The sequence below is a fragment of the Petaurus breviceps genome, unplaced genomic scaffold, assembly GCF_028583685.1.
Source record: "Petaurus breviceps papuanus isolate PSGF00001 unplaced genomic scaffold, PetGlider_PUasm1.0 90681, whole genome shotgun sequence".
Taxonomy (NCBI): Eukaryota; Metazoa; Chordata; class Mammalia; order Diprotodontia; family Petauridae; genus Petaurus; species Petaurus breviceps.
The window spans coordinates 4,225,555-4,239,181 of NW_027187307.1; the positions used below are offsets into that span (position 1 = coordinate 4,225,555).

At 38.0% G+C, this 13,627-nt stretch overlaps 1 protein-coding gene across 1 annotated transcript in view; it reads left to right on the plus strand.

The window, feature by feature from the left end:
• The window catches only part of WDR44 (WD repeat domain 44), a 92,848-nt gene that overhangs the window by 42,469 nt on the left and 36,752 nt on the right, over positions 1–13,627 (plus strand). Inside the window, exons 6-7 of the mRNA XM_069065224.1 lie at positions 84–220; positions 2,505–2,588. Of these exons, the coding sequence (XP_068921325.1) occupies positions 84–220; positions 2,505–2,588 (221 nt within the window). The remainder of the gene's footprint in view (positions 1–83; positions 221–2,504; positions 2,589–13,627) is intronic.

Here is a 13,627-nt window from a genome sequence, read left to right on the forward strand (position 1 = left end):
ACTAAAAGAATCCTCCTGAAAGATTCAAGCAGAAATATGGAAATCATTGGTGGTCTGGTACTAAATTTTCTTCTTGACTTTAGGAAATTTTGGCCAGTGTAATGATTAAGAACCTTGATACAGGAGAAGAAATACCTTTGAGCCTTGCAGAAGAGAAATTGCCTACAGGTATTAATCCGCTCACTCTACACATTATGAGAAGGACTAAGGAATATGTAAGGTATGGCTTACTGCAATTCTTTGTCATTTGTATGAGAAAGATTTCTCTTTTTTAATACTCTTAATTTTTTTCTTTTTTCTTTTGAACTGAACTAACAAATACAAACATTCTAGTTTCTAAAGAAGAACCCAAAAAAGGATTATCTATAAAACCATGACTTTTCATTACAGAATTTATTTTTTAGAAAGTGTTTATTAAACTTAACAAAGTAGTAACAAAATGGCATTATTCATTCCAGAGAAATTATCAGGATGACTTACTAAGACTGTCGCCTTGAGTTTCTCAAAAGAATATTTTTAAAAATATGTATTATCAAGTGGGAAACTGTCCACAAAGTTAGCTTCAAACTAAAAAAATTCATTTAAACAAAGAGAATTCAGGACAATCAAGTTGACCCCACACACCTTTATTAAGCATTAAACACTAACGGGCAGGGTACAGGTCAAGATAAGAGATGAATGCCTGTGCACGGATGGTGGAGGTACATATATTTTCTTGATTTTTTAAAGTACATTTTAATTGCTCTCTCTTGTTTTTGTGCCACCTAAAATTCCCTCTGTATCTTCCCTCTTGCCCCCCCCACACCCAGAAAGCTATCTTTTTTTTAAAAAATCTGTTTTTTGCTTATTTCATTAAATATTTCTCAATGACATGTAAAAAAATTTTATTGATTTTTTAAAAATTCTGAGTTCCAAATTCTCTACCAACCCATTGAGAAGGCAAGCAGTAATGATCTTTCTTATAAATGTAAAGTCATGCAAAACATATTTTCATATCAGCAGTATTGCAAAAGAAAACACACACATACATACACACACACAATAGGGAAATTTTGTGTGCTTTGGCTTGTATTCAGACTCCACCAGTTCTTTTTCTGGAGGTGGATAGCATTTTTCATCACGAGTTCTTTGGAATTGTCTTGGATCATTGTATTGCTGAGAAGAGCTAAGTCATTCACAGTTGATCACTATACAATATTACTGTTACTGTGTACAGTGTCCTGGTTCTGCTCACTTCACTTTGCATCATCAGTTCATGTAAGTCTTTCCAGGTTTTTATGAAAGCATCATTACATCACAATCATATACCAGAACTTGTTTCACCATTCAATAATGGATGGGCATTACCTAAGCCATTTCTTATAATAAAGAACTTTTTTTAAGAAAAAAGAAAAGTTTTTAGTGAAACCAGTTAATACATAGAAAAAATTTTATAATATATTCGTACATGCTTTCCATTTCGCCATTTGCTTAGTTTTAAATTTTATTTTGCATAGTTTATATATCTGCAATTAAAATGTAGTCCATCTATTTCTTTTGTCAAAATCTTTTTTTAATCAAAATATAACATATCTTCATTTGAATTGGAAGAAATTTACAATAAACATTCATTTTAACATAACTGCAATTATTTTAACATATAAACATATGTATGTGTGCATTTCCTTGTAAAGAGATGATCTTTTAGGAAAGTATCCTATACTTCAATCAGTGCATGGAGTTCATAGTTCTTAGGATTTTGAATGGAAAGGGACTTAAGAATCATCTTTGGTTTAGGTCTAATTTCTAAAACTGGGAAAGAATTTAGAGGTACTGAAATACCTAACAAAATGGCATTGATCTGTTAGTCTAGAGGGAGGATCACAGTTCCAGTGGAGTCAATGCATTCCTCTTGGAAACTTTACTTTAGGATCCATTGATCTCTGTTAATTTGTTGTCTCTTTAGGTCAAAGAAGTGATATTATGGGACTTGGAGAAAAATATGGCTATCTAAGGAACAATGTACATAAATGTATGAACTTTTATATTAGGAATAATTCGTGATCACATGGATGAGGGGCAGAGAGAGTCTATATATCATCAGGGAAATGTCTGCTCAAAGCAGATGGTCTGGTCATGTGATGAAGAGGGATATCTACAAGACAGCCATGTGCTAGGAGGAATCTCATCCTTGTTTGCCACCCCTTAGCTTTGGGAGCAGGGCAAGTCATGGCAAAGTGAGGAGGAGGGTGATAGGGCCCATCTGACGGACTGTTGTGTAAAGCTCAGATGAGATCGGGTAGATAGAGCGCTTTGCAAAGCTTAAGATGCCCCAGGAAGGTCACTTGTAATGATGAATGAGACAGCAGGCCTCCAAACTGTCTAGCCCTTTTAGCTTCCTTGGCCTTAGGTGATGGTTGGCTGCTGAGGACTCGTTCTAGAGGAGGGCAAAGGTCAAATGAACAAGATGGCGGTTACACATTTTTTAAAATGGCATCACTTGTTTCTCTCTCCTTTTTCTCCAGTAATGATGCAGCACAGTCAGATGATGAAGAGAAGATCCAGTCCCAGCAAACAGATACCGATGGCGGAAAGCTGAAACAGAAGACGTAAGTTTGGTTAGCTCCTATTTCTTCCTGTTTACGAAGTGATAAAAAAAAAAATCTGAATTGCTCTACTCTGGGACATCTGCATTTTCCCCAGTTTTCTTTCCTTGACAGTAATAATAATAATAGTAGTGATATCATAGTAACAACAGTTATATTAATATATAATATTATATATAATATAATTATATGCAATATAATAATAACGGTTATATTAATAACATTTATTTAACACTGTGTGCCAGACACTGTGCTAAGCACTTTGCTAATGTTATCTGGCAAGATAAGGTACATGACATCTTTGGGAAGTGGGTACTATTATTATCCCCAATTTACAGATAAGGGGACTGAGGCCCAAATAGATTAAGTGACTTGCCCAGGGTCACATAGCTGTTAGTGTCTGAGGTCATAGTTGACCTCAGTTCTTCTTGACTTCAGGCAGCGCCACCTAACTGCCAGTAGTACCAAGCATGTTTTGCTTATAAAGCCATCCAGAGATATTTGAACAGTGGCTCTCTTTTTTCTCCTTCTATATCTGACAATAGCAAGCAGGATTATCCTCAACTAGTCTTTGAACTTTTAAAAATAATCTTAAAGGGTTGCCTAGGTGGCGCAATGAATAGAGCACCGGCCCTGGAGTCAGGAGGACCTGAGTTTGAATCTGGCCTCAGACACTAGACACACTTACTAGCTGTGTGACCTTGGACAAGTCACTTAACCCCAACTGCTCTGCCTTCCCCCCTCCAAAAAGGCAAAAAAAATAATCTTGAAGCATTTGGATCCATCTTTGTAACACACGACAAAAACTAACTCAGATAATGAAATGTTCTTGTCAATTGTTTCATTGTGAACCTTTTGGGTTCAACCTAGGATTCTGAAGCTTCCCTTTCTTCTTCTTCAATCTTTGCAGCTAGCAGTTCAATGAGATCCTCATTCGAAAGTTCTTCTCCATGACAATCAAATCCTCCAAATCATTCTCATCCATTTCTGAGCTCGAATTCTTGCCTTAATTTTACAATCATGTAACTCACTTCTTTGAATGTTTCATCTATGTCAAATCTACCAAAATCGAGAATGAACTTCAGGCACACTATTTTCAAACTCTCTTTGTCCATGTTTCTGTTACGTCTTCCCATGCCTTAGCGGTATTCCCAATTGCATGGTAAACGTTATAGGACTTCCACCAATCTCTTACTGTGAAGTCCTTATTTGCATCCAAAGCTGCAATTGCCTTGAAATTTGTAAATAACATGCCTTGGAATTCACAATCACTCCCTGATCCATAGGAACAATGACATCACAATGTTGGGGTCAAGGCCCAAAGTGTTTGACTGTGGCTGATCAGTAGCTAAAGCCTCTACTACACAAGTTGACACAAATAGTCCATTTGAATATTTGGGAAGGCAATATTTCTAGATTTGTGCATCTCACATTTCTTTTGTGCTACTGTGATTCTGCTTCCCTCACAAGATACAGTGCCTTCTTTGATGTGGGCATTCCATGCTGGGCCTGGGTGGTCTTATGCCAGTATCTCCCATATCTCAAATCATTCCAGGGTTCTTTAGAGAGACCTTGAGAGTGTCCTTGTATCACTTCTGACCTCCATGTGAGCACTTGCCTTGTGTGAGTTCTCCATAAAATAGTGTTTTAGGCAAATGTGCATTTGGCATTTGAACAACATGGCCAGGACATCAGAGCTGCTCTCTCTGCAGTAGAGTTTGAATGCTTGGCAGCCAGTTCAGCCCGAGAGAGGACCTCAGTGTCCGGTACCTTATCTTGCCAGGTGATCTTCAGAATCTTCCTAAGACAATTCAAATGAGAGTGATTCAGTTTCCTGGCCTGGCCCTGGGATGCTGCTGTCCAGGTTTCACAGGCATACAGCAATGAGGCCAGCACTATGGTCTGTAGGCCTTCAGTTTGGTAGGCAGCCTAATCCCTCTTCTCTCCCACACTTTCCTTCGGAGCCTCCCAAACACTGAGCTTGCTCTGCCAGTGTGTGTGTCAAGCTCATTGTCTATGTGGACTGCCAAGGTAACTGAATTTACTATTTTATTATTTTACTATTTAACTATCTTATTATTTAATAGCAAAGCAGTGTTATAGGGAAGATAGAGCACTTTTCCATTTTCATTAAAATCTTCCAGATAGGAAAGGTGTCCTGGGACATTATCAAAACTAAGTAGAATCTTGAAGGAAATGCTATTTTCAACACAAAACTTGCCCATTTCAGGAATGAAGCCATGCATAAACCATTGCTCAAAGATGAAAAGGGTGCCCATGCCTTAGAGTGGCAAAGTAATAATGGCCAGGTAGTGTTGCCTGGTGGATTCCTTTCAATGCTCTGACTTTCTGCTTGGTGAACCAGAACAGACTGTAATATACAAGTCCAGATACATTCCCTTCAAGCAGAAGAGTAACTTTATTTTGAGAAGCGTTATGCCCCTGCATAGTTTTTCTCCCTGATCTAGATATAGCTTTGAGATGTCATTCTTTTTTGATGAACTACACCAGTTTTGTCTATATTAAAGATTTGCTCTGGCAAGTAGGGACTTCATACTATATATTTTAGTATATATAAAGTGTATTTCTATATATAAATAAAGGCTAGGTGCAGTGGGTGGGGAAGGGACAACAGACTGCACCTTTGTTAACTTTGCTCTACGGTATTATGCATACTTTATTATGAACTTTACCTTTCACTTCAGAATTCTGTATATCATGTACTACATGTTTACATACAGTACTTCCTGTTTACATTTTAGTACATTTTATGACTTGCATGAAGATATTATGTCGTGTATGCCTTTGTTAGATAGGTGAAGTGAAGTTGGCGGATAGGGCCAAATTCACCTGACATCAAAATCACTTTCTGTAGAATTCTGCTGGAAGTCTTTGGAACAGTATTGCATGTCTCTGGCTGTCCTTTTTCAAAGAAGACACCTGAAAGATTCAAGAAGAGATGATAGAAATTATTGGTGTGAGATGACGTAGGCCGGGAAGGGGGGGCGGCGGCACGGCGCGGCAGACACAGGCCGGCAAGACGCAGTGTGGCAGATGCAGGCTGGGAAGGCGCGGCAGCAGCCGGCAGACACAGGCCTGGAAGGGGCCTGATCAACTCGGAGGGCAAGTCTTCCCACCAACCACAAGGGCCACTACCAGGCCTATCACCAAAGGGCTGGGACTGGAAAGAGCAAGGTAAGAAGCAAATACAGGGGCCCCTGTACTGGACAGCAAACACTCCTGGGGCTACCACTTCATAGCCCAGAAATCTTTTTTAAAAACCCCCTTTCAGGACCTCCAAAGACGAGGATGACAGAGTGAACCCCACTTGCTCCAAACCCCCCGCCTCTGACCCTGAAAATATAGTAACTATTGCCCAGGGCAAAACCCTCTACAGTAAAGGCTTGGGATCCTAGAGGAAGGGCGTGGCTAGGACCCTGCCTCAAAATGGGTAGAAAGCAGACTACAAAGACAAAGACTCTGGAGTCCTACTATCCTCAGAGGGAGGAACCAACCTCAGAGGGAGACAAGGTGGATTCCACACCCACAGCTGAAACTTCAACAGGGAATGGATCCCAAGCACAGAAGGCTCTCCTAGATGAGATCAAAAGGAACTTTGAAAACAAAATGAGAGAGATAGAAGACAAAATGAATAATTCTCTCAAAATGAAAATAACAGAATTAGAAAAACATTATAATGAGGAAAACATCTCTCTAAAAAGAAAAGTGTATGATATGGTAAAGGAGCTTCAAAAATTAACCAAGGAAAATGATTTGCTAAAAACCAGAATTAACCAAATGGAAACAAATAACTCTATGAGGAACCAAGAATTAGCCAAGCAAAACAACAAAAATGAAAAATTAGAAAAAGAGGTAAAATACCTCAAAGAAAAAAATAACTGACCTGGAAAACAGATTCAGGAGAGATAATCTGAGAATCCTAGGCCTACCAGAAAATTATGATGAAAAAATGAGCCTGAACAACATTCTCCAAGAGCTCGTTAAGGAAAACTGCCCTGAGATAATAGAATATGAGGGGAAAATAGAAATCGAGAGAATCCACCGGACACCTGCTGTAAGAGATCCCAAACTGAAAAATCCTCGAAATGTTGTGGCCAAACTCCAGAACTACCAGATAAAAGAGAAAATACTTCAAGTGGCCAGAAAGAAACAATTCAAATATCGAGGGTCCACAGTGAGGATTGCACAGGATTTGTCAGCCTCTACACTGAAAGATCAGAGGCAGTGGAATACAATTTTCAGGAAGGCAAAAGAGCTCAGATTACAACCAAGGATCACATACGCAGCGAGACTGAGCATATTCTTCCAGGCAAAGAGATGGTCATTCAATGATATAACAGAGTTCCAGACCTTCTTGATACAAAAGCCAGAACTCAATGGAAAATTCAACCTCCAATTACGAGATGCAACAGTGACTTAGAAAGGTAAACAAGGAGAACACACACACACCCTGCTATTTGATAAGAGCAAACTGGTTATAGACAAGTAGAGGGTATGACTATAAAATACACAAAATGACGATTTTTAAAAAATCTTGTTAAGAGCTACAAAGGGACTGGGTGAAGTGGAAAAGGGTAAATTATGCCACTCATAGAGGCATAAAAACTGTATAGCAGAGGAAAAAAAGGGAGGGTGTTGGCAAGCATATGAGCTTTTCACTCATTGGTTCTGGTACAAGGAGGGAATAACAACCAGTTAAGCATAGGACGCTATAGAGAAGAAACACAAAAAGAATCATTTTAGAGGGAAAGAGGGGAGGGAGAGGAACTTCGCATGAGATTCGTTCCTGTCATTCTTGATGCGAAGAAAAAAATAGCATACTTCATTAAGTATAACAATATCCTACAGGCAGTAGGAGGGGGAAAGGGTTACGAAAGGGGGGTGGGAGTGGTTTGTAGGGAGGGAAGTAGTAAGGGGAAAAGGGGAGGAAAAGGGAGGGGGGCCGAAAAGGGAACACTGGGGGAGGCAGTGGTCAAAAGGAAAACTATTAAGGGGGGGAGGGGAGAAGGGAGGTAAAATATGAACATTAACAGGGGCAGGAATAGGATGAGGGGAAAGAAATAGATAACAATCATAACTGTAAATGTGAATGGAATGAACTCTCCTATAAAACGGAGACAGATAGCAGAATGGATTAGAAATCATAATCCTACAATATGCTGTTTACAAGAAACACATCTGAAACAGAGGAATACACGCAAGGTAAAGGTAAAAGGTTGGAGTAAAATATATCATGCCTCAGCTAAAGTAAAAAAAGCAGGGGTAGCAATCCTTATCTCAGATAAAGCAAATGCAAAAATTGACCTAATTAAAAGAGATAAGGAAGGAAACTATATCCTGTTAAAAGGCACCATCGAGAATGAAGCAATATCACTACTTAACATATATGCACCAAGTGGTATAGCATCCAAATTCCTAGAGGTGAAGGTAAAGGAATTAGAGGAAGAAATAAATAGCAAAACTATACTAGTGGGAGACCTTAATCTCCCCCTATCTGAACTTGATAAATCCAACCTCAAAATAAACAAGAAAGAAATTAAGGAGGTGAACAGGATTTTAGAGAGGATAGGTATGATAGATCTCTGGAGAAAACTGAATGAGGATAAAAAGGAATATACTTTCTTCTCAGCGGTTCATGGCACATACTCAAAAATTGACCATGTTCTAGGGCATAAAAACCTCACAATTCTATGCAGTAAGGCAGAAATATTAAATGCATCGTTCTCAGATCATGATGCAATAAAAATTATATGCAATAAAGGGCCAGGGAAAGACAGACTAAAAACTAACTGGAAATTAAACAATTTAATCCTAAAGAATGAGTGGGTCAAACAAGAAATTATAGAAACAATCAGTAATTTCATTCAAGAGAATGATAATAATGAGACAACATACCAAAATCTGTGGGATGCATTAAAGGCAGTTCTTAGGGGAAGTTTTATATCCCTGAGTGCATACGTGATTAAATTAGAGAAAAGGGAGCGCAACGAATTGGGCATGCAATTAAAAAACCTAGAAAAAGAACAAATTCAAAATCCCCAATTAAATACTAAATTAGAAATATTGAAGACTAAAGGAGAGATTAATAAAATCGAAATTAAGAAAACTATTGAACTAATAAATAAAACCAAGAGCTGGTTCTATGAAAAAAACAACAAAATTGATAGACCCTTAGTCAATATGATAAAAAAAAAAGAAAGAAGAAAACCAAATTATGAGTATCAAAAATGAAAAGGGTGAATCTACCTCCAATGAAGAGGAAATCAAAACAATAATTAGGAATTATTTTTCCCAATTGTATGCACATAAATTTGACAATCTTAGGGAAATGGATGAATATTTAGAAACATACAAGTTGCCCAGATTAACTGAAGAGGAAGTAAATTACTTAAATAATCCCATCTCAGAATAAGAAATTGAACAAGCCATCAGTCAGCTCCATAGGAAAAAATCTCCAGGGCCAGATGGATTCACTAGTGAATTCTATCAAACATTTCAAGAACAATTGATTCCAATACTCTACAAACTATTTCGGAAAATTAGTGAAGAAGGAGTCCTACCAAATTCTTTTTATGACACAAATATGGTACTGATACCTAAATCAGGAAGAGATAAAACAGAGAAAGAAAATTATAGACCAATCTCCCTCATGAATATAGATGCAAAAATTCTTAATAAAATACTAGCAAAAAAACTACAGCAACTTATCTCAAGAATAATACACTTTGATCAGGTAGGATTTATTCCAGGAATGCAAGGATGGTTTAATATTAGGAAAACCATCAGTATAATTGAACATATCAACAATAAAACTAGCAGAAACCACATGATCATCTCAATAGATGCAGAAAAGGCTTTTGACAAAATACAACATCTATTCCTATTAAAAACATTAGAAAGTATAGGAATAAATGGAGCCTTCCTTAAAATAATAGGTAGCATCTATCTAAAGCCATCAGCAAATATTATATGTAATGGGGAGAAGCTAGAACCATTTCCCATAAGATTAGGGGTGAAACAAGGGTGTCCACTATCACCCCTCTTATTCAATCTGGTACTAGAAATGTTAGCAGTAGCAATTAGAGAAGAAAAAGAAATCAAAGGAATCAAGTTAGGCAAAGAAGAGACCAAGCTATCACTCTTCACAGATGATATGATGATATACTTAGAGAATCCTAGAGAATCAAGTAAAAAACTGCTTGAGACAATAAATAAATTTGGCAAAGTTGCAGGATATAAAATAAACCCACATAAATCCTCGGCATTCGTATATATTTCCAATGAAATTCAACAGCAAGAAGTAGAAAGAGAAATCCCATTTAAAGTTACTGTAGACATTATAAAATATTTGGGAATCTACCTGCCAAAACAAACCCAGGATCTGTATGATCATAACTACAAAACACTTTTCACACAAATAAAGTCAGATCTAACTAATTGGAAAAATATCAATTGCTCATGGCTGGGTCGAGCTAATATAATAAAAATGACAATTTTACCTAAATTAAATTATATATTTAGTGCCATGCCAATTAAATTACCAAAAAACTACTTTATAGAGTTAGAAAAAATAGTAACAAAATTCATCTGGAAGAATAAACGGTCCAGAATATCAAGGGAATCAATGAAAAGAAATGCTAGGGAAGGTGGACTAGCTTTACCAGATTTCAATCTGTACTATAAAGCAGCAGTCATCAAAACTACGTGGTACTGGCTGAGGAATAGAGGAGTGGATCAATGGAATAGATTAGGGCACACAAGATTCAGAAGTCAATGACTACAGTAATGTATTGTTTGATAAACCCCCAGACCCTGGTTTTTGGGATAAGAACTCACTATTTGGCAAAAACTGCTGAGAAAACTGGAATATAGTATGGCAGAAACTGGACATAGACCATTATCTAACACCATATACCAAAATCAAGTCTAAATGGGTTCATGATCTAGGTATAAAGGTTGATACTGTAAGCAGTCTGCTAAAACAAGGAATAGTTTACTTATCAGACTTGTGGAGAGGGAAAGACTTTATGACTAAACAGGAATTAGAGAACATTATAAAATGTAAAATGGATAATTTTGACTACATGAAATTGAAAAGTTTCTGTACAACCAAAGCCAATGTTACCAAGATTAAGAGGGAGGTGGGAAATTGGGAAAGAATCTTTACAACCTATGTCTCTGACAAAGGACTCATTTCTAAAATATACAGAGAATTGAGTCAAATTTATAAGAATACAAGTCATTCCCCAATTGATAAATGGTCAAAGGATATGAACAGGCAGTTTTCAGAGAAAGAAATTAAAGATATCTATAAGCACATGAAGAAATGCTCTAATTCACTATTGATTAGAGAAATGCAAATCAAAACAACTCTGAGGTACCACATCTCACCAGTCATATTGGCTAAGATGACAAAACAGGAAAATGACAAATGCTGGAGAGGATGTGGGCAAACTGGAACACTAATGCATTGTTGGTGGAGTTGTGAACTGATCCAGCCTTTCTGGAGAGATTCTGGAATTATGCCCAAAGGGCTATAAATACTTTCATACCCTTTGATCCAGCAATACCACTCCTAGGGTTATATCCCAAAGAGATCATAGAAATAGGAGAAAGACCCATATGTACAAAAATGTTTATAGCAGCTCTTTTTGTTGTGGCAAAGAATTGGAAATTAAGGGGGTGCCCATCAATTGGGGAATGGCTGAACAAGTTGTGGTATATGCATGTTATGGAATACTATTGTGCTATAAGAAACGGGGAGCAGGCAGTCTTCATATTTACCTGGAGAGGCTTAAAAGAACTGATGCTGAGTGAGAAGAGTAGAACCAGGAGAAATTTGTACACAATTACAGACACAACGTATGTGTGATGACCAACTTTGATAGACTGGACTCTTCTCAGCAATGCAGTGATATAAGTCAATCCCAAAAGATGCATGATGGAGAGAAAAACGTGCATCCAGAGAAAGAACAAGAAAGAACTAAGTTTATATCCAGGTGGAAGCAAAATACCTGATCTTTTTTGTTCTCTTATTTGGTTTTATGTCCTCTTTACCATTTTTCATTCCAGCTGGTACAATCCGTCCTTATAACCTGACCAATGTATAATGTGAAAGTATTTACAGATCCCATACTTGACTGTAAGCCACCATGGGGGGGGGGGGGCAAAAATTGAAAATCAAAGAATTTTGGAAATTAATCCTGTAAACTAAAAGGAAACAAAAAAAATAATAAATTAAAGAATTAAAAAAAAGAAATTATTGGTGCTCTGGAACTGAATGGTTTTCTTGCCTTAAGGAAATTTTGGCTGGCATAATGATTAAGAATTTTGCTGTGGGAGGAGAGGAGTTTAGGAATACCTTTTTTAAGCTAATAATTTTGGCCTACCTCTGGGGTGATGAGTGTCAGAAGTTTATTGCCAGTTGTTGAGTGGGTCTGTGATCCCACTGTGGCACTCTCTCTAGTGGTACAGCTCATAAGCCATCCACATGCCTCCTTTTCTCTTCTGACTCATGTCCTGGGGAGACAAAGGCAGAAACTAAGCAATCTTTCCCTTGGTCTGTGTTGAAACCATATTCCTTTCATGTGTAGGGTATTCCTGAGCTTTTTCCAAACTAGTAGATTTTGGTCATTAAGCTTTCTGTGTAGTGAAAGGTTCCTTAGCAGCTTAAAAAGTTCCTGATTTGTAACCAAGAGAGAAGGTGTGTTGAGCCCATTTGGTCCATTGTATAACTGCTGTGAAGGCAAGAAGCCATCTTCCATCTTAGCACAACCTAGAGGTAAATGCTTCTGGATTTCAGAGACATGAGGGCTTGTTCAATTCAATTCAACCACCCATTATTAAATGCCTATCCTCTTCAAGCTTCTGGACCTACAAAAGACACAGTTTTTAAAAGTTCCTGCCCTCAAGTAGCTTTAGATTCTATGGGGTGTGAGGGGGCAATATTAATGTTATTTTCACTGGTAAGCCCTGTACCAGAAAATGGGGGGGGGGGGGGGAGAGTGTGCCAACAGGCAGAAGGCTTGATTGAGGAGATTTCATGGAAATCTTGCCCCCAGCCTTGAAGGAAGATGAATTCTGAGAGGCAGAGATGAGAAGGGCACAACGCATTCCTGAAGTGGAGAACAGCTTCTGATAGTTTCTGGAGAGGAGATGGAACATGTAGGAGGACAGTTTGTGAACACTGAGTGCCTAATGGGTCAGGAATTGGGGCATAAGCGATAGAGAGCCCTTTGGCAATTTGGTACCATGAATGCCTATTGGATCCAGTTAACCTGGAGGTATGACTTCTATTAGTTTGGGAGTTTCAGTGGAGAAGGAAGGTGAAAGGAATGAATTAGAGTTAAGAAATCCTGAAGGGGATGGTTTCAGGGAAACCTGGGAAGATCTAAATGATCTGATGCAAACTGAAGTAAGCTAGAAGAATAATTTATACAAAGACAACAATATAGTAATGACAAACAACTTTGAAAGAATGAGGTACTCTGATCAGTGTGTAGTGACCAGCATTGATTCCAGAGGACTAATGAGGAAATACACTCCCTCCCTCCTGCCAAATTGGTGAATAGCTCAAAGTACAGAAGGAAACAGGCCTTTTTGGTTTGTTTTTTTACACGCCCAATGCAGAAATGTGTTTTGATTTACTATCCATGTTTGTGACAAAGGTTTTGTTTTTCCTTTGTGCTCAGTGTGGGGAGGAGAGAGAGAAGATGGAATTTTGCTAATAGACAAAATAAAGTGTAACTAAAAAAAGAATTGATAGTTCAGGCATGGCATGATATTAGAGGGGGAAAGGAGTCTGTGTGAAGAGTATAAGAGCAGAGTAGTGGGGATGGGTAGGAAGAACAGGGCACAATGGAGGGACTGGAAGTTGCAGGGCTTTTGAAAAAGAATTTCAAGAGGAATGAGGATGCAGTGGAAGGACAGGAGGTAGTGATCAGAGAAGAGACTTTCAAGAGTTGGAGCTCATTGAGGCATCATAGTTGGAGGGGCCAAGGAGATCTCACATGACCATCTCA